This window comes from Mesoplodon bidens, assembly GCF_964165515.1.
Source record: "Mesoplodon bidens genome assembly, chromosome: 10".
In the NCBI taxonomy this organism is placed as follows: domain Eukaryota; kingdom Metazoa; phylum Chordata; class Mammalia; order Artiodactyla; family Ziphiidae; genus Mesoplodon; species Mesoplodon bidens.
Window position 1 is genome coordinate 48,613,726 of NC_138172.1, and position 26,313 is coordinate 48,640,038.

The 26,313-nt window shown below is 45.5% G+C and overlaps 1 protein-coding gene across 1 annotated transcript in view; it reads right to left on the reverse strand.

Annotated features, from left to right (window-relative positions):
• ITGA9 (integrin subunit alpha 9) overlaps positions 1–26,313 on the reverse strand; it is a 296,584-nt gene that overhangs the window by 17,874 nt on the left and 252,397 nt on the right. Inside the window, exon 19 of the mRNA XM_081247512.1 lies at positions 1,292–1,378. Coding sequence (XP_081103638.1) covers positions 1,292–1,378 — 87 coding nt within the window. The remainder of the gene's footprint in view (positions 1–1,291; positions 1,379–26,313) is intronic.

A 26,313-nucleotide genomic window follows, 5' to 3' on the forward strand; every position in this document is an offset into this window, starting at 1 on the left:
GGCAGGCGGACTCTCAACCATCAGGGAAGCCCAAAATGGCTACTTTTAAAGTGTTTCAATTAAGTCTATTTCCTGTTGCTCAAAAGATGTCAATAAAATTTGTGTGTGTGTGTGTGTGTGTGTGTGTGTATGTGTGCATGTGCGTGCCATATTTTACTACAGGCAATGATGCCCAGCATTCAGGGTCCTCCTCCTGCATCCTCACCCTACCTGGAATCTCACAGGACTTGGCCCATATTCTGCCAGCTTTTCTGAGGACAGCCACCACTTGGGGCTTCCCTTCTCCTGGGATGAATGTGGACAGAATGAGGATCAGAGCCAGAAAAAAGGCTGAGGAATCACAGATGTAAGAGCCACCACAGTTTGGAGCAGGTACATTCAACGAGGCGGAGGGATTCAAGTGATTTGCTAAGAAATGAGCAAATCTTCCTTACTAGAACATTCTCACAACTGGTTTGCAAAACAGCTCCTATGTACTGAGACCAAAAAGCCTTAGAGATTAAAATGATCCAATTCTATGACATAGGCAGGATAAAAGGATTAAACTTTCTTTTTTTTTTTTTAGGAAGGGAAAAAAGGTAGACAAAGGAATATAAAATTTCCTTCAAATCAGAGCAGGGAAAACAGCTTCCATTTAAAAAGGCAGAACTGGTCTTTTAGAGTCTAGTTTTACCTCCAAAAATCACATCTTCTATGTCTTTGCATCTCTTTATAGTGATGGCACATACTAGAATGTTCCATGAATCTCCAAATATGCTAAACCATATTATTGTTTGCGCTTAGAAAATTTGGCTCCTTATAAATACCAAAGTGACTGTACTTTCTTGTACTTTTCTGAAAAAATGAAGTGCAATACAATTATTTATATTTTAAGAGGCCTCTTCAAAAAACTGTGAGTTCCCGGGGGGTGACAGCCAGGACTGTAGGTCACTAGTCCAGACCACATCTTCTCCTATGTTGTCCCAGGGACTCAAAGTGGCATGGGATGTCCCAGAAAATAAAATGTTAAGAGGCCAACCAGATGGTGATTGACAAAGTACAAAGGCCGTGGTGTGTGTCTCACATCTGCGGTATGTCACATGGATCAAGGGGAAGGACCACATGTCCACGGCCCCCTGGAACAGACTTGGAGATGGCCATGGACAGGGCTGGCTGTGCCCAGGCAGGGCTTTGCTGGTCACCCTGCTGCAGTGGGGTGTGGACGAAACCTCGGGGAGGCAGTTGCAGAATGAGTGGCTGGTGGGAAGGGCCGGGGGTGCTGCCAAGGAAGTGCCCCGTCCCTGCCCCTTACCTTTGACTTTGACCTCATGAAAGGGAATCCCACACTGCATTTGAGGAAGTCCGATTCCAGCAGTTCACAGGAAATGCCCATTTCCTCCTGAAAGACAAAAAGTACCAACAGATGGGCCGGCTGCACCAGGACAGGTGTGTGGAGGAGCCCCAGGCAGGCAAATCCAGGCTTCAGCAGACATGGTCCTGCTTTAGGGAAGTTCTCAGACAACAGCCACTGTTGGCTGTGCTGGAATGAGGAGCCTCTGACAGGCCAAGTCCCCATCCTCCTCTGACTGCCCACTTGCCCTGCCACCCTTGCCAGAGGTTCTCTGGGAAGATGGTGCAGAGGACAAAACCACTCTTCATTTTTTTTTTTTTAATCATGTTTGTTATTGTATATCAGAGTTTCCCTAACTGTGTTCCGTAAAACATTAGTTCTGTGGGTATTACATTTTAAAAAAGGGTTTTGGGGTCAAAAAGTTTGGAAGATGTAGGGATAAAAAGAGTTAAAAATGTGATTTTTTTAAAGCAATTATTATTTTTTTTGAATTTTATTCTTTTTTTTTTTTATACAGCAGGTTCTTATTAGTAAGAACACTCTTCATTCTTAATCAACCCTTTGGCTCTGAACCCCGGTGCTCTCCTGGTGAAACGGGACAGCCCACACGTGAGCTGGATGCCTCCTTAGGTTTGCATTAAAAGGCATCCAAGTCGCCTTTCTGGCTCACACCCTAATCTTGCCTTTCAAAACCTTACTAGTTGAGGAAAAATAAACGCTAAGAAAATCGCACCAAGGAAAACACAGGGATTCTTTCTACAGCATGAAGCAATGAGGGCTGAGCTGCACCCTCAGCAAGGCTTCCCAGGGTGGGGGTAGGTGCAAGGGCAAGGAGAGGGTTCCCAGCATAGCTGGCCTGGGTGGACTCTACAGACAGGCTCGAGAAAACCAGGAAAGGGGCCACGGGGAGCTGCCATCTTTCCACCTGCACACATGGTTTACAACCAAAGTCAATGGAAAGCAGGAGGCTCTTCATAACCCACAGGGCCTCTCTGACTCACTGAGGCCAAATCAAGACTTCTGAGGGGAGACAGAATGTTTGCAGATTTGGGAAAAGGAGAAGGCACAGAACAGAACTAGCACTGGCTGAATGTCTAGAAGCTGGGGTGCTAGAGTTCAATGAGGTCATGGGACTTCCTTAAGGTTATTCTTTTTTTTTTTTTTTTGCGGTACGTGGGCCTCTCACTGTTGTGACCTCTCCTGCTGTGGAGCACAGGCTCCGGACGTGCAGGCTCAGCAGCCATGGCTCACGGGCCTAGCCGCTCCGCGGCATGTGGGATCTTCCTGGACCAGGGCACGAACCCATGTCCCCTGCATCAGCAGGCAGACTCTCAACCACTGCGCCACCAGGGAAGCCCCCAAGGTCATTCTTGACTGACTCTAAAACCTATCTCCTTCCCCTACCAAGGCCCTGATCTTCTCGAGGGCCTTGGCAACTCTGCAACACACAATGGCAGCCAAAAGGAACCAACCTGTGTGGATTCTGGCTCTGAAATGTCACCCATGCTCCCTCCTCCAATTTCCAAGACCTGCACCTCAGCCCAGACCCACACTTCCAGGTAGATGGGTGAAATAAAAAAAGTTTAAGTTGTCTAATCAGAAAAAAAAAAATGTGAGCACTTACCACAACATACCTACTTAGTTATATGTTATACACATATACTATTACACTAATATATTATGAACATTATCAAACACAAAAAGTAGAAATGACAAAAAACAAATAACTCATCTGTGGGATTAGAAGTCAAGATAATAATTGGCGGGTGGCAAGTGGAAGGGAGTTCTCGGGGTGCTGGGGATGTTCTCAGGTGTGATCATTGTGAAAATTCACTGAGCTGAGCGCCTAATGATTTGTGTACTTTTGTCTGTTTTCTAAACATCAATAAAACTTTATTTAGAAAATAGCAACAAAGAAACAGCAACAGAAACAACCCGAAATACAACGAAATAAAACACAGGAGATATATAAATATAAAAGGGAACTGTAGCTTATCTTTCAGCATCCAATCTAGATATCTAATGGGGATAACTGACCTCAGTGACTGTTAAGTTTTCTAACGGTTCTCTGTGACCTTAGTCAGCATCCCTCATGTGGACTTGGGACCTCCTGCATTAAAATTGGTTTGGGAGCACCTTAAAAAATACAGATTCCCAGGCCATGCCCCAGTGGTCTGAGTAGACCCTGAGTATACTCTGAGATTGTGGGGCCTGAGATAAGCATTTTCAATTCATGATAGGTGATACAGTAAGTGTTCCACTGTGCAATGCTTTGGGAGCCACTGCTATGAGTTTGCCTTTTTTTGGTCCATTCTACAGGTTTCTTGAGGAATCTTCTTAAAATGCCTCTCTCCATTATGAACATAATAAAACTCAAAATCTTAACACTGGCATCCATTTGGCCCCTACCTCTCTGAGCACATATGTCACTATTCTACAAATATCCTTTTCTTGGTCTCATTTCCACACTTTCCACACTTTTGCCTAGTTGTTCCCACTGTCAGGAACACCTTTCCTCAGCCCTTCCTCCAAGGTTTCCTTCACCCATCTTGCCCCAAACACTCGTGGGTAGCAGGTAAGTTTGCATATCTAATATGGGCATGGCACAGGATTTGGAACAGACCCTGAGCATCGAGTGGCTGAGTCATCACATCACCTCCCACGATCAGCACTGAGGACACAGATCTGAATGACATTAGTCCCTGTCCTTGAAGAGCTCACAGCTTAGAAGGGGAACATCTTCCAGCAGAGAAACAGACATTTACAGGGCAGCGTGAGGGGCTGCTCTTGGAATCTCGAGAACATGCAGCGGCAATCTCAATAAGGAAAACCAGTGAAGAATTTCTCAAATGCTGTCTTACGAACTGCATGGCCCAAAGATTGGTCCTAATGATTCACTGTTGGTGGCCTCTTGTCACCTTTCTCTTCCTTATAATTCCTCACCCAAGAAGCAATGTCCACAATTGGCCCAAGTACAAGCTACTCTAAATACTAGCTAACTGGCCTGTGGGCATTAGAAGCAGCGAGCTCAAGCCTAGGTGACCTTAACTCCCTGGGACAGTCTTGGTTTACGTCTGTCGTTCTGGTGTAATTACTCTCAAGAGCATCCCAGGATATACATAAATTATATTACTCAACCCAGTTCCAAAGCTCAACATCTCACTGGAAATCCCTTTCAAACCAGGAGAGAGGTTTTCAATTTAAGTCAAAGGTCTATCCGTTCTCAAAGATTTATCACCCCGAAGACTTCTTCAGGCTTTACATGGATGTGAAGGACTCACTAGGCTTTAAAAATTTACTCTGGAACTTGAGGGGACTTCTGTTTACTCAGCTTTGATCTAAGACTGCTTTTGATTGTCTGAGAACTGCTGAACTACCTTATTTTTGTTAATTCCAAAATGCGAGGAAATAACATTTAAACCAGCATTTATTGCATTATTCCACATCTCTCTTCCACCCTACTCAGTCTAATAGAAATGACAGAATTCTGGTTGGATCTTGGGGTGGGGGACAAGCAAAAAGAGTGAAAACCAAAGACTTCCGTAGGAATGAGAGCGCTCAGTGTATGGTCATGACTCACGCACTCCCGGACGCTGCGACAGGGAGGAATGTCATGGATCACCCTTCTGCGCCTGTCAGCACCATAACAGCCCTCCCATGGCTATGTAAGTCCCCTTGACTGAAAGGCTTTAATTCCGTTTTCCACTCTTCACTGTAGCTATGAGGCAAAGAGGCCCCCAGAGCATGGGCTTCAGCAAACACTGTGACTGCTGGTGTGGATGGCACAAGTGCTGCACCCAGAACCCCTTTACTAGATGACTTCCAGTCCCTGGCTGAATGGGAGCTGCTTCGCCTGGGAGGTTATAACACCCTTCCTCTGCAGCCTATGATTGACATGGGTGCAAAAGGCTGCCCCTTTGCCTCAAGGTGAGACCAGCTGTACTGTGCAACTCATGTTCCAGAGCCCCCATGGGATTAGGCTGAGAGCACATCCCTGTTTGCTCCTGTCTTCTGCCCCATTCTGTTCCCTTCACTCCTTTTCTCCCAAGAGCATTTCTGCAGTAAATCATGTGCCCAGGAATCCCCATCTCAGGTTCTTCTCCGGTGAACCTGACCTCAGACAATACTCTTTATAGATGAGGCTGCTGGCACTGAGAGCTTCTGGAAAGTACTGGGCATTTGTTCCCAGGTGGGGAGAGGCAATGGGAGGGGAACCCTCACATGCTAACAAATGTTGTTCAAATCCTTACTAACCAAAGGAAAAATTTTCTAACTACTGGTTATAAAGTCAGCATAGCTGCCCCATCAGGGAGCACTTAATCTCAAAGCAGTATCAGCATCCCCTTTGCTCTGGTTTTAGATCCTGCCTGGGGCATAACCTTAAAAAACAGGGTCACGATGGAGCTAGGTACCACCCCAGCCCACCTCCACCCCCACTCCATAGTCAGGCAGGCATCCTGTAGTCAAAGAAGTCTCAGGGAACCTTTAAAAGATGAATGTTGGTATGATGTGGCTAAACTAGCTGTGCCCTGGCTTTAGACAGCATCAGGAATAGTGATCTAGTGGGGGGAGGGTGCTTTTTACCTCCGCCAGGCACATGGTACCCCACCAGGAGGTACATGGGAGAGATTCTAAGAACAAGGCTTCTCCTTGGCTCTGATTCCTTTTGTGCCTCAATCATTGCTTACACTGACTTTAGCTTGGAGAACTTACCTTCAGCACTGTTGCAAGACTTATGATTACCAGCTCTCAGCTGACGGGGAATGTGGACCAGTGAATAGACTGTCTACCCTTTGTCACTGATTGCCAGACAGTGTAGAATCTGATTATCCAACTCAGATGCAGTGCAAACCTACTAAAACCTGTTGCAAAGGTGCAGGCTTTCATGAAATCAATGAAAGTGATGCTCAGAAACTGCTCAAACCACTCAAAGCCTCTGATTAAGTCTGGATCTGGCAGAGTTAGATCAGTTAACTGTTGAAGAAGTCAAAATTATCCTTGGATGATAACACTTTAAGATGCTTGAGAAGATAAGGCTTTAAATTTAAAAGATCAAGAGAAGTGTTTGGGAAAAATGCACCATCATAAAAACGACCTTTCTGTTATTGTCCTAAAAAAAAAAGGCAAAATATGAAGCAAAGAATGTTACCTTATAACAGGAATATTCACATCCAAAAGCTGCCTACCCAGGACTCAGTTACTTCTTTCATTTCAGTAATTAATGCACTGCTAGTTGTTTTTTTTTGTGGGGGGGGAGGTATGCGGGCCTCTCACTGTTGTGGCTTCCCCCGTTGCAGAGAACAGGCTCCGGACGCACAGGCTCAGCGGCCATGGCTCACAGGCCCAGCCGCTCCGCGGCATGTGGGATCTTCCTGGACCGGGGCACGAACCCGTGTCCCCTGCATCGGCAGACGGACTCCCAGCCACTGCGCCACCAGGGAAGCCCTGCACTGCTATTTTAAAGATGCTAATAAAGCAAATAAACTTTTGCCTTGGGTCTAAGTATCCTTGACCATTATTATTACAAGAGCTGTTAAGTGTAGAATAACATAAACTTATTTTCATAATCTTTAGTTTCATTTTTCAAGTAAAGTCTCAATCAAAACTTAAAGAAAAAATTTTAATATGAAATTCTGGACCCTATTTTAAGAAGATTCACAAAACTGGCCTTTTTCCCAGTCCCACTTTTCCTTGGCTAGCAGACACATCCAATTCCATAAAATGCTATCAAGGTTTCTCCCCAGAGATTGAGTGATTCAGTTTAAATTTTCTAAATTTTTTTTTTTACTAAGACACATTACTCTCAGGATCAGAAAAACATCAATTAACATTTTTTTTAGAACACAAGATGAAAGCCTACTTGGTTTCTGCACATTTGTCTCTATATTCTCAGTACCGGGCACTCAGCAGCTCCTGAGTTTGCACTTAGTACTTCAACAAGCCTTGGCTCCTCGGGGATTCAGATGAAGGGACTTCAAGAGGCAGCTTATTTGCTGGTCTGCCTGGCATGGGAGATGCTTGCCTTGGCAAAGGCCCTCTCTTTTCCAGACATACCTCGGCTATCCTGGCCCTGGGAGCTTGGCCAGCGGAGCCAAGCTCCAGCCCTGCTTGTAATATGCAGTGTGGCTGGCAGGAAGAAATCAGATCATGAAGTTAGTGAGCCTCCTTGGCCTTCAGGCTCCTTCTTCCCATTCACACAGCATTCAATTTTATTCTGGAGCCACACTTTCTCTGACCACCAACGCAGTGCCCTGTGGGAGCAGCAAATCCGGTCAGGGCTTAATGCTGGGCTCCAGGGAGAGTGTGAAGTTTACCTTCCCATTTGCTACTTCCTCCTGTGTTTGTCAAACTGAGATGACCCTTCATGTTCTATGTCTGACTGAAGTTTGGTATTCATCTAAGACCCCCTTCCTTTCTTCCAGCCACGTGAGGTGTGACCCCTGTGAGCTGATAAGCTCTGTGTTAACTCAGTTAATAAAGAATTCAGGTAAATTTTGGAAGCACTTGATCCCAAATTCTCTAATTAACTGAGGAGTCAAAGGTGAGCAGGGGTTCTCAATAACCTGGCCCAGTGAGTTAATAGAAAGAGTTTATTCCCCAGAAATACTTTATTGGCCCCACTCAAGGATGAGTCAGCCTGAGCCTCACCAGAAAAAACAGTGCTATTCCTAGAGGGGAATCCTTTGGGACAGGGCCCATGGAATTCCTCAGCATGCAGAAAAGCACACGGGCTTGCAGCATAGAAAGTGCACAAGCTTTGGCATCGGTGTCCCAATTGATTTGCTCAGATATGTAACAGCTATGGGTCATCAGACAAACAGGCTGGCCTTTCTACAAGTCTCCATTTTCTCACCTGAAAAATGAAGCCATAACATCTGCATTATAGGACTGGGGCTGGCCTGCCAGTGTGGACGGCTGTAAAGACGGAGTCCACAGATGGCCCCTACTCAGTAATAGCTTGTTACATGCCAGGTAGCTCCTCTTTTTATGCCCATTTTACAAGGAGGAAACTGGAACACAGAGAAGTTATAGCACTTGCCCAGGATTTCCCAGCTGTCAATGTAAGAATGGACCAGAGGGGGCCTGAGGCGGGGAACCCCAAACATGGCACAGACAAGGTCCCCTCTTCCCCATCCCCCAAAGAACCCACAGAAACTGAGCCTGAGCAGGTGGGCAGCATAAACCCAATGAATGGAGCGCGTGGCCTTTAAGGAACCTGGAGCACACGGGATGCCAGGACAGATGCCAATCGTGGCTGATGGCCTGGCAAGGCTGGGGCACTGGTTTACAGGCCCTGCCGGATAGGGGCTGGCAACCAGCAGTCTGAGGGAATAGAGGTGATTACCGGCACACGTGGGGGTTCCAAGGCAAGTGCTACAAAGCAAGTGCCTTTTTAAACTTTTGTCTAAACCCCCATTTGGAAGTGAAGGCCCAGACTATTCTGGGTTTGTTCTTTCCAAGCTTAAAAAAGTAAAGCAAGCAAGAGCTAGAGTCAAAACAAATGTTTGAGACAGATGAACCACATAACTGTTAAAGCCAAAATCCCCTCTGAAGCTAAGGAGTGCTGAATTTGGAGCGTGCACTTTGAACAACCCTGTACCCATCACAGGCAGTGGGAAGTCAGCTGTCACAGGAGGAGCAATTTTCTTATCAAAGTGGAGACAAGGGAGGCTCCTTCCAAACAGTCCTCTTGGCACTAAGGATGCTTTAAAATGAGTAAAAATAATATTGCATTTAAAAAAACCAACACAAATCAGAAATGACTTGAATAAGCTTATTCCTGTCACATGCCCCTCCTGTGCATTACATCAACCCCTAACCTTTGTATTTTCCCAACATGAAGACAAATCAAAACACTTCCCCAAATGCTGATGACTGCCCCCTTCGGGATGGCAGGAAAACAAACTAAAGAATCTAAACAAACAAATAAATAAAAATAAACCCACCATCCCAGCCCCCATCCACCCCAGTGGGTGAGCAGACAAGCCTCTCAGGCTGGAGCTGTCCATCCTTTTTTATTTCTGGTATGGAGCGATGGAGATCTCCTCTAACACCCAGTGCTATGGCAACATTTCCAATATGAATATTCCATTGGTCAGGCTGCTGCAGGCAGCCCGGCTTTAGCAAGACCAGCTGGGTGACTGACAGAGTCTTGGTGCTCCAGCTAGGTGTCAGGCTCGTGCCTCTGAGGTGGGAGAGCCGAGCTCAGGAAATAGGTATACCAGAGACCTCCTCACCCCATATAATATCAAACGGTGAAAGCTCGCTCAGAGATCTCCATCTCAACACTAAGACCCAGCTCCATTCAACGACCAGCAAGCTACAGTGCTGGACACCCTATGCCAAACAACTAGCAAGACAGGAACACAACCCCACCCATTAGCAGAGAGGCTGCCTAAAATTATAATAAGTTCACAGACACCCCAAAACACACCACCGGACGTGATCCTGCCCACCAGAAAGACAAGATCCAGCCTCATCCACCAGAACACAGGCACCAGTCCCCTCCATCAGGAAGCCTACACAACCCACTGAACCAACCTTACCTACTGGGGGCAGACACCAAAAACAACGGGAACTATGAACCTGCAGCCTGCAGAAAGGAGACCCCAAACACAGTAAGTTAAGCAAAATGAGAAGACAGAGAAATACACAGCAGATGAAGGAGCAAGGGAAAAACCCACCAGACCACACAAATGAAGGGGAAATAAGCAGTCTACCTGAAAAAGAATTCAGAGTAATGACAGTAAAGATGATCCAAAATCTTGGAAAGAGAATGGAGAAAATACAAGAAACGTTTAACAAGAACCCATAACAACTAAAGAGCAAACAAACAATGATGAAAAACACAATAAATGAAATTACAAATTCTCCAGAAGGAATCAGTAGCAGAATAATTGAGGCAAAAGAACGCATAAGTGACCTGGAAGATAAAACAGTGGAAATAACTACTGCAGAGCAGAATAAAGAAAAAAGAATGGAAAGAATTGAGGACAGTCTCAGAGACCTCTGGGACAACATTAAATGCACCAACATTTGAATTATATAGGGATACCTGAAGAAGAAGAGAAAAAGAAAGGGACTGAGAAAATATTTGAAGAGATTATAGTTGAAAACTTCCTTAATATGGGAAAGGAAATAGTCAAGTAAGTCCAGGAAGGACAGAGAGTCCCATACAGGATAAATCCAAGGAGAAACATGCCTAGACACATATTAATCAAACTATCAAAAATTAAATACAGGGGCTTCCCTAGTGGCGCAGTGGTTGAGAGTCCGCCTGCCGATGCAGGGTACATGGGTTCGTGCCCCGGTCCGGGAGGATCCCACATGCCGCGGAGCGGCTGGGCCCGTGAGCCATGGCCGCTGAGCCTGCGCGTCCGGAGCCTGTGCTCCACAACGGGAGAGGCCACAACAGTGAGAGGCCTGGGTACCGAAAAAAAAAAAAAAATTAAATACAAAGAAAACATATTAAAAGCAGCAACGGAAAAGCAACAAATAACATACAAGGGAATCCCCATAAGGTTAACAGCTGATCTTTCAGCAGAAACTCTGCAAGCCAGAAGGGAGTGGCAGGACATATTTAAAGTGATGAAAGAGAAAAACCTACAATCAAGAATACTCTACCCAACAAGGATCTCATTCAGACTCAATGGAGAAATTAAAACCTTTACAGACAAGCAGAAACTAAGAGAATTCAGCATCACTAAACCAGCTTTACAACAATTCCTAAAGGAACTTTTCTAGGCAGGAAACACAAGAGAAGGAAAAGACCTACAATAACAAACCCAAAACAATTAAGAAAATGGTAATAGGAACATACATATCGATAACTACCTTAAATTTAAATGGATTAAATGCTCCAACCAAAAGACACAGACTGGCTGAATGGATATAAAAACAAGAACTGGGGCTTCCCTGGTGGCGCAGTGGTTGAGAGTCCGCCTGCCGATGCAGGGGACACGGGTTCGTGCCCCGGTCTGGGAAGATCCCACATGCCGTGGAGCAGCAAGGCCCGTGAGCCACGGCCACTGAGCCTGCACGTCCGGAGCCTGTGCGCCGCAATGAGAGAGGCCACAACAGTGAGACGCCCGCGTACTGCAAAAAAAAAAAAAAACCAAGACCTGTATATATACTGTCTACAGGAGACCCAGTTCAGACCTAGAGACACATACAGACTGAAAGTGAGGGGATGGAAAAAGTTGTTCCATGCAAATGGAAATCAAAAGAAAGCTGGAGTAGCAATTCTCGTATCAGACAAAATAGACTTTAAAATAAAGACTATTAGAAGAGACAAAGAAGGACACTACATAATGATCAAGGGACCAATCCAAGAAGAAGATATAACAATTGTAAATATTTATGCACCCAACATAGGAGCACCTCAATACATAAGGCAAATGCTAACAGCCATACAAGGGGAAATCAACAGTAACACAATAAAAGTAGGGGACTTCAACACCCCACTTTCACAGATAGGCAGATAATCCAAAATGAAAATAAATAAGGAAACACAAGCTTTAAGTGACACATTAAACAAGATGGATTTAATTGATATTTATAGGACATTCCATCCAAAAACAACAGAATACACTTTCTTCTCAAGTGCTCATGGAACATTCTCCAGATAGATCATATCTTGGGTCACAAATCAAGCCTTGGTAAATTTAAGAAAATGGAAATCATATCAAGTATCTTTTCCGACTACAACGCTATGAGACTAGATATAATCACAGGAAAAAATCTGTAAAAAATACAAACACATGGAGGTTAAACAATACACTACTAAACAACCAAGAGGTTACTGAGAAAATCAAAAAATACCTCGAAAGAAATGACAAGGAAAACATGACGAACCAAAACCTATGGGATGCAGCAAAAGCAGTTCTAAGAGGGAAGTTTATAGCAATACAATCCTACCTCAAGAAACAAGAAACAACTCAAATAAACAACCTAATCTTACACCTAAAGCAATCAGAGAAAGAAGAACAAAAAACCCCAAAGTTAGCAGAAGGAAAGAAACCATAAAGATCAGATCAGAAATAAATGAAAAAGAAATGAAGGAAACAATAGCTAAGATCAATAAAACTAAAAGTTGGTTCTTTGAGAAGATAAACAAAATTGATAAACCATCAGCCAGACTCATCAAGAAGAAAAGGGAGAAGACTCAAATCAACAGAATTAGAAATGAAAAAGGAGAAGCAACAACTGACACTTCAGAAATACAAAGGATCATGAGAGATTACTACAAGCAACTATTAGCCAATAAAATGGACAACCTGGAAGAAATGGACAAATTCTTAGAAAAGCACAACCTTCTGAGACCGAACCAGGAAGAAATAGGAAATATAAACACACCAATCACAAGCACTGAAATTGAGACTGTGATTAAAAATCTTCCAACAAACAAAAGCCCAGGACCAGATGGCTTCAGAGGCGAATTCTATCACACATTTAGAGAAGAGCTAGCACCTATCCTTCTCAGACTCTTCCAAAATATAGCGGAGGAAGGAACACTCCCAATCTCATTCTACGAGGCCACCATCACCCTGATACCAAAACCAGACAAAGATGTCACAAAAAAAGAAAACAACAGGCCAATATCACTGATGAACATAGATGCAAAAATCCTCAACAAAATACTAACAAACAGAATCCAAAAGCATATTTAAAGGGTCATACACCATGGTCAAGTGGGATTTATCCCAGGAATGCAAGGATTCCCCAATATACGCAAATCAATCAATGTGATACACCATATTAACAAACTGAAGGAGAAAAACCATATGATCATCTCAGTAGGTGCACAGAAAGCTTTGACAAAATTCAAACCCATTTATGATAAAAACGCTCCAGAGAGTAGGCATAGAGGGAACTTATCTCAACATAATAAAGGCCATATATGACAAACCCACAGCAAACATCATTCTCAATGGTGAAAAACTGAAACCATTTCCACTAAGATCAGGAACAAGACAAGGTTGCCCACTCTCACCACTATTATTCAACATAGTTTTAGAAGTTCTAGCCACAGCAATCAGAGAAGAAAAAGAAATAAAAAGAATCCAAATTGGAAAAGAAGAAGTAAAACTGTCACTGTTTGCAGATGACACCATACTAGACATAGAGAATCCTAAAGATGCCACCAGAAAACTACTAGAGCTAATCAATTAATTTGGTAGAGTAGCAGGATACAAAATTAAGGCACAGAAATCTCTTGCATTCCTATACACTAATGATGAAAAATCTGAAAGTGAAATTAAGAAAACACTCCCATTTACCATTACAACAAAAAGAATAAAATATCTAGAAGTAAACCTACCTAAGGAGACCAAAGACCTGTATGCAGAAAACTGTAAGACACTGATGAAAGAAATTAAAGATGATACAAACAGATGGAGAGATATACCATGTTCTTGGATTGGAAGAATCAACATTGTGAAAATTACTATACTACCGAAAGCAGTCTACAGATTCAGTGCAATCCCTATCAAACTACCAACGGCATTTTTGACAGAACTAGAACAAAAAATTTCACAATTTGTATGGAAACACAAAAGACCCCGAATAGCCAAAGCAATCTTGAGAAAGAAAAATGGAGCTGGAGGAATCAGGCTCCCTGACTTCAGACTATACTACAAAGCTACAGTAATCAAGACAGTATGGTACTGGCACAAAAACAGAAATATAGATCAATGGAACAGGATAGAAAGCCCAGAGATAAACCCACACACATACGGTCACCTTATCTTTTTGATAAAGGAGGCAAGAATATACAATGGAGAAAGGACAGCCTCTTCAATAAGTGGTGCTGGGAAAACTGGACAGCTACATGTAAAAGAATGAAATTAGAACACTCCCTAACACCATACACAAAAATAAACTCAAAATGGATTAGAGACCTAAATGTAAGGCCAGAAACTATCAAACTCTTAGAGGAACAGAGTTCATAGGCAGAACACTCTATGACATACATCACAGCAAGAACCTTTTTGACCAACCTCCTAGAGAAATGGAAATAAAAACAAAAATAACAAATGGGACCTAATGAAACTTAAAAGGTTTTTTCACAGCAAAGGAAACCATAAACAAGACGAAAAGACAACCCTCAGATTGGGGGAAAATATTTACAAACGAAGCAACTGACAAAGGATTAATTTCCAAAATATACAAGCAGCTCATGCAGCTCAATGTCAAAAAAACAAACAACCCAATCTAAAAATGGGCAGAAGACCTAAATAGACATTCCTCCAAAGAAGATATACAGATTGCCAACAAACACATGAAAGAATGCTCAACATCACTAATCATTAGAGAAAAGCAAATCAAAACTACAATGAGATATCATCTCACACCAGTCAGAATGTTCATCATCAAAAAATCTACAAACAAGAAACGCTGGAGAGGGTGTGGAGAAAAGGGAACCCTTTTGCACTGTTGTTGGGAATGTAAATTGATACAGCCACTATGGAGAACAGTATGGAGGTTCCTTAAAAAAGTAAAAATAGAACTACCATACGACCCAGCAATCCCACTACTGGGCATATACCCTGAAAAAAATATAATTCAAAAAGAGTCATGTATCACAATGTTCATTGCAGATCTATTTACAATAGCCAGGACATGGAAGCAACCTAAGTGTCCATCGACAGATGAATGGATAAAGAAGATGTGGCACATATATACAGTGGAATATTACTCAGCCATAAAAAGAAACGAAATTGAACTATTTGTAATGAGGTGGATAGACCTAGAGTCTGTTATACAGAGTGAAGTAAGTCAGAAAGAGAAAGACAAATACCGTATGCTAACACATATATATGGAATCTAAAAAAAAAAAAAGGTTCTGAAGAACCTAGGGGCAGGACAGGAATAACATTGCCGACATAGAGAATGGACTTGAGGACACGGGGAGGGGGAAGGGTAAGCTGGGGCAAAGTGAGAGAGTGACATGGACTTATATACACTACCAAATGTAAACCTGATAGCTAGCGGGAAGCAGCAGGATAGCACAGGGAGATCAGCTCGGTGCTTTGTGACCACCTAGAGGGGTGGGATAGGGAGGGTGGAGGGAGATGCAAGAGGGAGGAGATATGGGGATATATGTTTATGCATAACTGATTCACATTGTTATACAGCAGAAACTAACACACCATTGTAAAGCAATTATACTCCAATAAAGATGTTAAAAATCAATCAACCAATCAATCAATCAATCAATCTACCAGCCTTAACTGAAAAGCCCAAAGTGAAAAGACCAGTAAGTTGTGTCTTCTAAGGTTTAAGAAGTAATCAGAGTATTTGATTTTCATCCAGGTAGTTTTTCCTCCTGTTACACAGAGGCAAATGACTTATTCTTAGATTGTTTTTTTACTATTTATTTATTTATTTATTTATTTATTTTTGGCTGCATTGGGTATTCATTGCAGCGCACAGGCTTTCTCTAGTTGCGGCCAGTGGAGGGCCACTCCTCGTTGTGGTGTGTGGGCTTCTCACTGCGGTGGCTTCTCTTGTTGCAGAGCATGGGCTCTAGGCATGCGGGCTTCAGTAATTGTGGCACGTGGGCTTAGTTGCGCCACAGATTGTGGGATCTTCCCAGACCAGGGATCGAACCCATGTCCCCTGCATGGGCAGGTGGATTCTTAGCCACTGAACCACCAGGGATATCCCTATTCTTAGATTTTTAAACAGTGGTTTCTATTCTTAGGTTTAAAACACAGTATTTCCCAGAGCCTGCAAATTACTAATCAACATACTAGAATTCAAAGTTGAATTCCATCTCATGAATCAAATTATTTTGATTTTCTATCATTTTTTCCTTTGCCCCACAGGCTGGATGAAAACTCTACAAGGTGGTGACCTCTCCTGAAATGATCAGAAAGAGTTTAACATCATGGCATAAAAACAATTTATGAGTGGTGTTTGGATGAAAAGGTTTTGTAGGAGTCAAGTGTATGAGGAGTACTTATTAAAAGCCTGGCCAGGAATCTTGATATTAGAAACGCACTTACAGTGAAGAGCTCCATCTCACCTACCAGCCCACTTATACCCCTGCAGCCTTAGAACTCATTTGTGAAGGACCTTGCTGCTAAGGTCCTTGCTACTCAGTGTGGTGCTTGGACCAGCAGCATCAGCATCACGTGGGAGCTTGTTAGAAACGCAGATTCTCAGGTCCCACACACTTAGAATCTGTATTTTAAGCAGATCTCCAGGTAACCTCTGTGCACATGACCATTTGAGACGCCCTGCTCCACATCACTGACCCACTCACTCAGGAAACATATGATGTTGACCCATGGAGACCAAATTCCTGTGCTCTCTGCCCTCCAGAAAAAGATATACACAGCCGATGCATTTGAGGGCTCCTGTCTGAGTGAGAACACACTTTCCTGGAGCTGGGGATCCACCCATTAACATGCCCCATTGTCTGGATCCCCACCAAAGCAGACTCTGGGACAAGGACTGGGGTTCAAGTAGTTTGGGAGGTGACCTTAGGTGCTCCCTGAAGGAGTGGGGATGAGAAAGCTGTGTCACCTCTCCGCCAACACCTGCCTCTCCTTGGTTGAGAGTTGTTCCAGGGATATTGAACTTCCCTTGGCCACAAATGAAGAGACAGGGTCTGAGAGAGGACCCTTCCCCAGCGTAGTGCCCTGGAGTGCTCTGTGGGCTCACGCAGTCCTGTTTCAGGGGGCATCTGCTTACTAATCTCTCCCCCCAGGTTGTTACATCCACTTTACTACTTCTCTACACAGCTCAGGACTATCCTTTCTTTCCTTGCTGCCACAACAGATCAGCTCCAATCTCCTCCCACTTAGGCCTGTGTAAAACAGCTTCTCTGTGGATGTTCTGTTCTCAGCTGTCCCCAGTCTGGTCTACAAGCTGCCCCAGGTGAATCTGAACGCACTACTCTGTGCACTTCTGCCCAAAAGCCTTCAAAGGTTATTAACAGCCACACTTGTCACTGCTTCCCAGCTGGGGTGTGCACTGGAACTACCTGGGAGCCAGAGATACCATGCACAGCTGTGCACGCTGTTCACTGCACAAGAGACCTGGCTGAGGTGGGGAAGGGGCTGAAACCCACCCCATGCTGCTCCCCCCAAGCCCTGTACCCTGGCAAGAGGCTGTGGCCCACTAGAGGGGGCACTTCTCTGCAATTTGTAAAATGGTGCTAGACAGACTGTGATGATTTTGTGGAAAGCTTTGTAAAAAAGCCCCCCGTGGAAGCCCCACTGAATCGCAGCACACAGCATGGGCCAACATTTGCTGAAAGCTCCCTGGGTGCTTCCAACACACACCCAAGCTAAGAACCCTCAAAAGTTAGGTTACATTAAAATCCTTGTTAAAGATGCAGATTGCTGGGGCTTCCCTGGTGGCACAGTGGTTAAGAATCTGCCTACCAATGCAGGGGACATGGGTTTGAGCCCTGGTCCGGGAAGATCCCACATGCCGTGGAGCAACTAAGCCTGTGCGCCACTACTGAGCCTGCGCTCTAGAGCCTGCAAGTCACAACTGCTGCGCCCGCGAGCCTAGAGCCCATGCTCTGCAACAAGAGAAGCCACTGCAATGAGAACCCTGTGCACCGCAATGAAGAGCAGCCCTCATTCACCGCAACTAGAGAAAGCCTGCGTGCAGCAACGAAGACCCAATGCAGCCAAAAATAAATTAATTAATTAAAAGAAAAAAAATGCAGAGTGCTGAGCCTACCCTCAAGAGTGGGATGCTTTAGGGGCTTCCCTGATGGTGCAGTGGTTGAGAGTCCACCTGCCGATGCAAGGGGACACAGGTTCGTGCCCCGGTCCGGGAGGATCCCACATGCCATGGAGCGGCTGGGCCCGTGAGCCATGACCACTGAGCCTGCGCATCCAGAGCCTGTGCTCCGCAACGGGAGAGGCCACAGCAGTGAGAGGCCCACGTACCGCAAAAAAAAAAAAAAAAAAGAGTGGGATGCTTTAGAGCAGAAGCAGGGTCAGGAAATCTGGAATTTGAATCTGAGGCAACCTTTCTATACTAGCCTTTGAAACCCTGGCCCCAAGGGCTAGCCATTTTGGAGGTTAAAAGATGGAGACCCAGGGCTTCCCTGGTGGCTCAGTAGTTGAGAGTCCGCCTGCCGATGCAGGGGACACGGTTCATGCCCAGGTCCGGGAAGATCCCACATGCCGCGGAGCGGCTGGGCCCGTGAGCCATGGCTGCTGAGCCTGCGCGTCCGGAGCCTGTGCTCCACAACGGGAGGGGCCACAACAGTGAGAGGCCCGCGTACTGCAAAAAAAAAAAAAAAGAGAGATGGAGACCCAGACAGAAGGGAAAAAAGTGCTTTCACTGGGGTTCAAACCATGGTGAGGACAGAATTTCTTTTATTATGGCCCTTCCTGCCTACAGGCTCTCAGACTGGAGCCCTGCCCACCATGCCCCCAGGGCAGTGACCCAGAGAGATGATGTCTACAGAGACCAAGACCAGCTCCCACATGGGTGCCCACCCCCTGCGGCCCTGGAGGAAGCCCATCCATCCACTCAACAAGTGTTTCTTATTTTGTCTCAAATGGGAAACAGCTTCTGTAGAATAATTCTTATGCATGAGACACGTATGTTTTCTGTTACGTCTTACATTCCTTTGTTCACGTCCTCACTTAATAATTATTTTTTAAGCAGCCTCGATGTCCTGCATTGGATAACATGCCTTTATAATACAGTCCTTGCTGTCTCCAGGGGATGCTCCCAGCCTGCGAGGAGGGAGAAGGACCAAGCTGTTTGAGGGAAGACTCCTGTGATGAGTGTTTGGGTGAGGCACACTCACAGGGCTAAAATTGGTCTCTTCTGACAAGAGAATCTTCACTTCCCCCAACCTCACTGCCATTAGTCCTATTTCATTATTATTACATACTTTCATTATTGTTACTCATTATTATTACCACTGCTTTACCTTTCCTTTTAATTAACTAAAAACCTCTACCAGTTCTTAAATTTTTATTTATTTATTTATTTTGGCTGTACCGCATGGCTTGTGGGATCTTAGCTGCCTGACCAGGGATTGAATCTGCACCCTTGGCAGTGAAAACATGGAGTCCTAACCACTTGACCACCAGAGAATTCCCTACAAGTTCTTTAATTTATGGAATTCAAGACCTGACAGAGTGATTTCCAGACAGTCCCATCAGTGCTGACTTCAGTGGGAAAATTTAGTTCATCATGTGAACACATGGGTCAAAAGCTATTATGACAATAGTCAAAAATACCCTTCATAAAACAGCAAGAGAGGGCTTCCCTGGTGGCGCAGTGGTTGAGAGCCTGCCTGCCGATGCAGGGGACACGGGTTCGTGCCCCGGTCCGGGAAGATCCCACATGCCGCGGAGCGGCTGGGCCCGTGAGCCATGGCCGCTGAGCCTGCGCATCCGGAGCCTGTGCTCCGCAACGGGAGAGGCCACAACAGTGAGAGGCCCGCGTACCACAAAAAAAAAAAAAAAAAAAAAAAAAACAGCAAGAGCCAGCTAAGAGTCCTCTTGTTCAGAACTGTTATCTACATTCTATGAAGCCACCATCAATCCTGATACCAAAACCAGACAAAGACACTACCAAAAAAAGAAAATTACAGGACAATATCTTTGATGAATATAGATGCCAAAATTCTCAACAAAATATTAGCAAACCAAATCCAACAACACATAAAAAAGATCATAACCACAACCAAGTTGGATTCATCCCAGGGTCACAAGGATGGTTCAACATATGCAAATCAATCAATGTGATACACCACATCAACAACAGAAAAGACAAAAACCACATGATCATCTCAACAGATGCAGAAAAAGCATTTGATAAAATTCAACATCCATTCATGATAAAAAACCCTTAAGAAAGTGGGTATAGAGGGAACACATCTCAACATAATAAAAGCTATTTATGACAACCCCACAGCCAATATAATACTCAACAGTGAAAAGCTGAAAGCCAGGCTGCCCTGGTGGTGCAGTGGTTGAGAGTCCACCTGCCAGTGCAGGGGATACGGGTTCGTGCTCCGGTCTGGGAAGATCCCACATGCCGCGGAGCGGCTGGGCCCGTGAGCCATGGCTGCTGAGCCTGTGCGTCTGGAGCCTGTGCTCCGCAACAGGAGAGGCCACAACAGTGAGAGGCCCGTGTACTGCCAAAAAAAAAAAAAAAAAAAAAAAAAAGCTGAAAGCCTTCCCGCTAAAATCTGGAACAAGACAAAGATGCCCACTCTCACCACTTCTGTTCAACATAGTATTGGAAGTCTTAGCCACAGCAATAAGACAAGAAAAATAAATAAAAGGGATTCAAATTGGTAGGGAAGAGGTAAAACTGTCTTTATGTGCAGATGACATGATAATATATACAGAAAACCCAGAACTGTTGTCTAGTATACTAAAAGCCTGAGAACAGGTCCCTGTAGTGGGTGCAGGACCTGTGCTGTTACTAATTTATTCAACAGATACTATTAGACTAACCTCATGCGTCAGGCATGGAGGGACACAGGCATATCCCTGTCTTAAGCAAGCTTTTCTTTTAAATACCAGACACAGAATAATTGCCTTAGCGGCTGATATAACAAAGAAACATATACCAGCTGAGGGTTCGAACTTTAGGGAATGCCCACGAGAAAAGGGCAGAGTCGGGAGCACGGGCTGTATCTTAGGTATTCAGACTGTGCACACATCAAAAAAAAAAGCCTGACGCCAAGAACCTCCAGGGTCAATACACAACTACAACAATTACCAGCACTGAATGAAGGACCCACTAACATAAATAGATGCTAAAGTTATGTGTCCTTATCATACTGTCAAGAACAAAATAGACAGGTTTTGTTTTCTAGGATGATACTTGGTTTTCTCTGTATTTGGTTTCAACATTTTCAATTAATTGGTTAGTTGTTTAAAATGACTTACAAAGAGGAGTTGCTTTTGGTTATTTTAATGGTGAGGTTTTATATTCAGACTTGCTAGAGTTGTTTGTGAAAAATTTATTATTTTTCCTGGTTCTTTAAAAAAAAGGATGGGCTGCAGGTTTATAAGACTGCCTAAGCCCTGGTATGTGTGTTCTGAACTTGTTGGAATGAACTAAATTTAGGATTGTGTCTGAAGGGGTCTTGGTTATGGGGGGAGATGAACGGACTGGTTTATTTCTTCCTTCCCAGGCTCTGAGCCTGCAGAAGTAAGAGATGGAGCAGCATTTTCTGTGTCTCTCCCCCACAGGACAGTTTCACTCATTCTCTATTCTCCTTTTTAAAGTGTTTCACTTGTCTTGCTTCCCCCGCCGGTTTTTAGTTCTGCTTCAGTTGATGAGACGGACACACACCACCTCGCTCACAGCAGGGGGAGGGGAGGCTGGGGACACAGTGCTGGCGAGGCTCCCTCCAGGTCCCCACTGGCCTCTTCACTGGCATCTGGGTGTCTTTTGTTGGAGGAGGGCCCTTGGGCTGCTGGAACGCTCTTTGCCTGTGAACATGGAGAGATGGAAGGTCTTGGGAATTCAAGCCCCCTTGGGGGGACGCTCAACCAAGCTCCCTAGTCCCTGACTGGGACCCTCTGAGGTATGACCTATATTGTGGATTGTGCCCAAGTTACTCACCTTCTTCCTCCCACCCCCCTGGACTTTGATATCATACCTTTGCTTGGCTGCCTTCCCTGTCCCCCTCATGGTTTCTTCTGGGAACATATTCTAGCAAATTACTTTGAAATGATGTCTCGTCTCAGGATTTCATTCTAGGGAACTAAGACTGAGGTAGTGGGAACAGACCATCGCAGAAACATCCAGCTCCCCTCCTTGCTCGGGGCCCTCAGGTAGGGGGATGACAACCTGGCATCAGTGGAGCATTTCAGGCTTCGAGCGAATGGCCTCCCAGGTCTTGGAAACCTCTCACCCTCTCTAATGCACGATCCAGGGCAGAGCTGCTTCCCTGGGACTGGCAGTTCCAAGCAACTCAGGATCTTTTAAAACAAAGAATCCCAGCCGCCAAACGTTAAGGATGCCAGCGTAGACGGCTGTGCAGACTTACATGACTCACATCTTGATTTTAATTCACTTAAGTGCCTCTTAAACATGGACTCATTTAATTATTGCTCCTCAGCATTTTCTCTTGATCCATTTGGGAAGGATGCCTCCCGCACTGTCCATGCCAGGATGCAGGCAGGGGCCCCTGAATGGCGAGTGAAAGCTGCTTTCCTCTTTACAGTTTCCCAGGGGAAGGAATTGAGACCCTGGAAACTTCTCAACTTGTGATCACATGATTTTTTTCCAAACCGATTTAGGTTCAAATCAAAGTGGTTCTACCACTTACCAAGTGGTGCCTTAAGTTACCTCCCCATAAAAGCACAGACAGTAATTCCTACCCCACAATTTCTCTATAAGGACTGAATGAGTTACTACGTTAGCTGCCACCACAGTGGTTATTGATGGTATTAGGCTTCAGAGCGGGACTTTTCAAGTGTTTTCTTTGCTTGGCCACCTACAGTTGCTGGCAAATCCTTAGCCTTCAAACCACCTCCAGAATACGACCCTCAACCTGGCTGGGCTGCCTGAAAACTAAGACAGAGCTAATGTGTACTGGACTTGGACCACGTGGCAGACACTGCTTTAAGCACTCTGTGAGGAAGAACTGATTTATGTTATGCTTCTCAACCACCCTACCAGGTAAGTATTACTTTATCCATTTTGCAGATCAGGATTCGGAGGCCCAGGAGGGTGAAGTAACTTGTCCGAGGTCACAAAGCAGTCACGTAGTAGAGCTAGAACTCACGTCAGCAGTCTCACTAGAGCCCGTGCTGCCTCACAGAAGTCAGTCTGCAAGGGGGCCTCAGGGTACATGGTGATAAGTGTGTTTTTCCTTTGCTCTGCTGTAAGCTGACTAGTTCTCAGACTTCTCTGTGCATTGAAGCCACCCGGAGGTATATTAAAATGCACTCTGCTGGGATTCACCCTCAGAGTTTCAGATTCAGTAGGTCTGGGGAGGGGCCCGTGAATGTGCTTTTCTAATCAAGTTCCAGATGATGTGGATGCTCATGTCAGGAGAACACACTTGGAAAACACTGACGTAGATTCTTAGAAACACTGGGCCCGGGGAGGACCCACAATGGAGGACAGTCTCACAAGTGAGAGTGGGGCTTGGTCTGCCGAGCCAGTGGACACCTGTGGGGATGCTGTGAAGTCTGCAGGGCCCCTGCCACTGCTGTATGGGAACCCTTCACAGCCACCGGCTGTCACTGTGACACCTAGATGTCACCTTTCTCCAGGTTGCCTCCAACCCCCTATTCTACAAAATGGGGCTAGAAAATGAACTTCCTAGTGATGCTATGGTGAGGAAATGCTAAAGAGGAAACAAAGGGGGAGGAGGGAATGGACAAACATTTACAGAGTGCCTTCTCCATAACTGGCCCTGGAGGTACCATCTTATTCAATCCTGACATTATAAGTAGGTCTCATAATCCCCACTTTATAGGGGAGGAAAATGAGGCTCTGAGAAGCTGGGCAACTTGTCAAAATGTGCCCAGCTATCAAGCAGCTAAAGTGGGATTCAAACCCAGGTCAGCTTGGCCCCAAGACCCCTGCATTTCCTCTGCCCCAGGCTACGTGCCTGTGACTGTCTGGATGGTGGTCACCCTGCCCCGGGCACAGCTGGCGCTGAGCAGGCTGCAGAGAGGCCTGCGACCCCATGCAGAGTTCCTGCCAGGGAGGGAAGTGTTTCACAGGCAGCGTTTTAAGCCATGAAACAGACTCTGGTCTGTGTGGGGTTTCCCAACCAGAAATAAAAAGGTCAGATGTTGTCTCATCGGCTCCAGGATCCAAGGCTCGTCCTTAGTCCAGACAGAAACAGCAGTGTGACCGCAAGTGGAGTGGCCCCAGGCCTTCAGAAATGGCCAGGAGGCCCCTTGCTAGCAGCCAGTGTGCCCATCAGTGAGTCCCAACCCTCGTGAGGAAAGCTCAACAGGCTTTTTATAAAGAGCAAAGAGAGTTTTCTTTGGCACGAGGTTCAGATTTCCTGCCCCGTTCCAGTGACCTCATGAGGGTGTGTGGAAGCAACCCCCGGACCCCTCCCCAGGGCCAACCTCGCCTCGCAGCTCAAGCTTCCTGCTTGTTGGGGATAGAGCTTGTTTCTCGCCTTCTGAATGTGAGGCCCTCCTCCTCCTCTGTCTGTGGCTCAATCCGCTGCCCTCCTCCATGTTTGGAGGCAACAGGCAGCCCCTTCAGCTCGAACCTTCTAGATGAGGGGGCCTGGAAGAGGGAGGCCTTGTGTCGTGAGCGTCAGCTCTGCATCTCCTTGGCAGATGAAACTTCAACTGTTGAAAAATGACACGTGGGAAAAGAATTCTGGCTTTAAATCTTATGACCAGGAAGCACTAAAAGGTGAAAGGAAAAGTCACATGAACTTGGAGACGACAAAAGATCCCAGTGTCATTGTCCACAGGGCCAAGGTCTCTCAAGGGTTTCTGAGAAGGGGTTTCCCTAACTAGAAATTCTGTCCACTCCATCAGCAGGTCATCATCCCGTGCCACAATCTCCAAGCCAATGGCGTTTGAACCCAGTCACTTTTAGAGCCACTGGTCATGTCTTAGAGTTCTAAGTGGACACTTAAGATGGCCACAGGGCACTGGAGCATCAGGACTGGGGTGGAGAGAGCCTCTTTCTCCATCAACATAAGCAGGACTGGAGGACTGGGCTCCGTCAACTGCCAGCTGGGAGACTTTTGCCCAAGTTACTTGCCTGAGCCCAATTTCTGCTTTGGTAAGTTGGGTAATGAGACTGGAGCAGATATCTGTTTCTTGCCACCTGCATCATCCAGGTTTCTGATGACCCCCCCGCCACACACACACACACACAAATTCCCTCTGGGGAGCCATCTCCTCCCCACCCTCAGCCCAGGGGCTTTGGGTGGCATTCCACCTCACTCCCACTCTTGTAAGAGGTGGGCCACATGACCTAGGTGTAAGCTAATTAAACCAATGAGACTCAATGAAACTTCTGCTAGGACTTTTGTGAAATGAGGTTCCTTGTTCACCATGGCTTGGCAGCCACTTTGCCACCTTGAGGGGGCAGGCTGTCTGAGAACAGGGCCAAAACAAGAAAGAGAAACTGACCAATAGAGAGAGACTCTGTGACACTGCTCTGTGGCCCAAGAATAATCTGTGGCCAAGGCCAAGCCTAGGATTTTTCAGTTTGAAAACAATTCTTTTTTCACTCAAGCCAATTTGGGTTGAGTTTTCTATTTCTTGTCACAAAAAGCATTAAAACAGGTACAAATAAATATCTATCTCATAGGGTTGTGAGACATGAACTAAATAAGTCCTTGAAAGGGCCCAGCAGAGGGTGGGCTAGAGGACAGCCCATGGAATAGGCCTCTGGGCTACAGTTCTGGGGCCCAGCTCCCCTGGGTTGGGAAGGAGGCTCAGCCATGATGGCTCCACACACCAAGGGGGGTTGGGGGTGCTCATCAGAGGATTTTAGGAGGACACATGTGAAAGTCCAAACTGAGGCAATCCTCTGGCCACCCAAGACTCCGTGGAGGAATGACCTATATCTGAAGAAGCCTCAGAGCTGACCTGATTTTCTCAGGCCCTGAATTATAAAGGTGACTTGGGTTCATTCATGTCTGGCCAAGGTGCTCAGGCTTACTGCGCATCAGACCCTGTCCTTGCCCATCCACATTTGGGAATGCTGCTGCTGGGCCTTGGAGGGCCAAGAGATTCCTCCTGTTTTTAATGAGTACCAGGTACTGTTGCAGGCACTTTACCTACAGCACCTAACTTGTTAAGTCTGTAACATCCATCCTGAATAGGTACAGTTGTTTTCAAATATGTCCTTAAGTAATTTGACACTCCTCCCTTCTAAAGGTGGAGCCTAATTCCCCTCCCCTTGAATATGGGCCCAACTTAGTGACTCGCTTCTAAAGAACAGAACATGGCAGAAGTGATGCTGGGTGATTTGTGAGAGATCATAAATAGGTGAGCTTCGGCCTGGATCTTGCTCTCTTGGCTGGTTCCCTC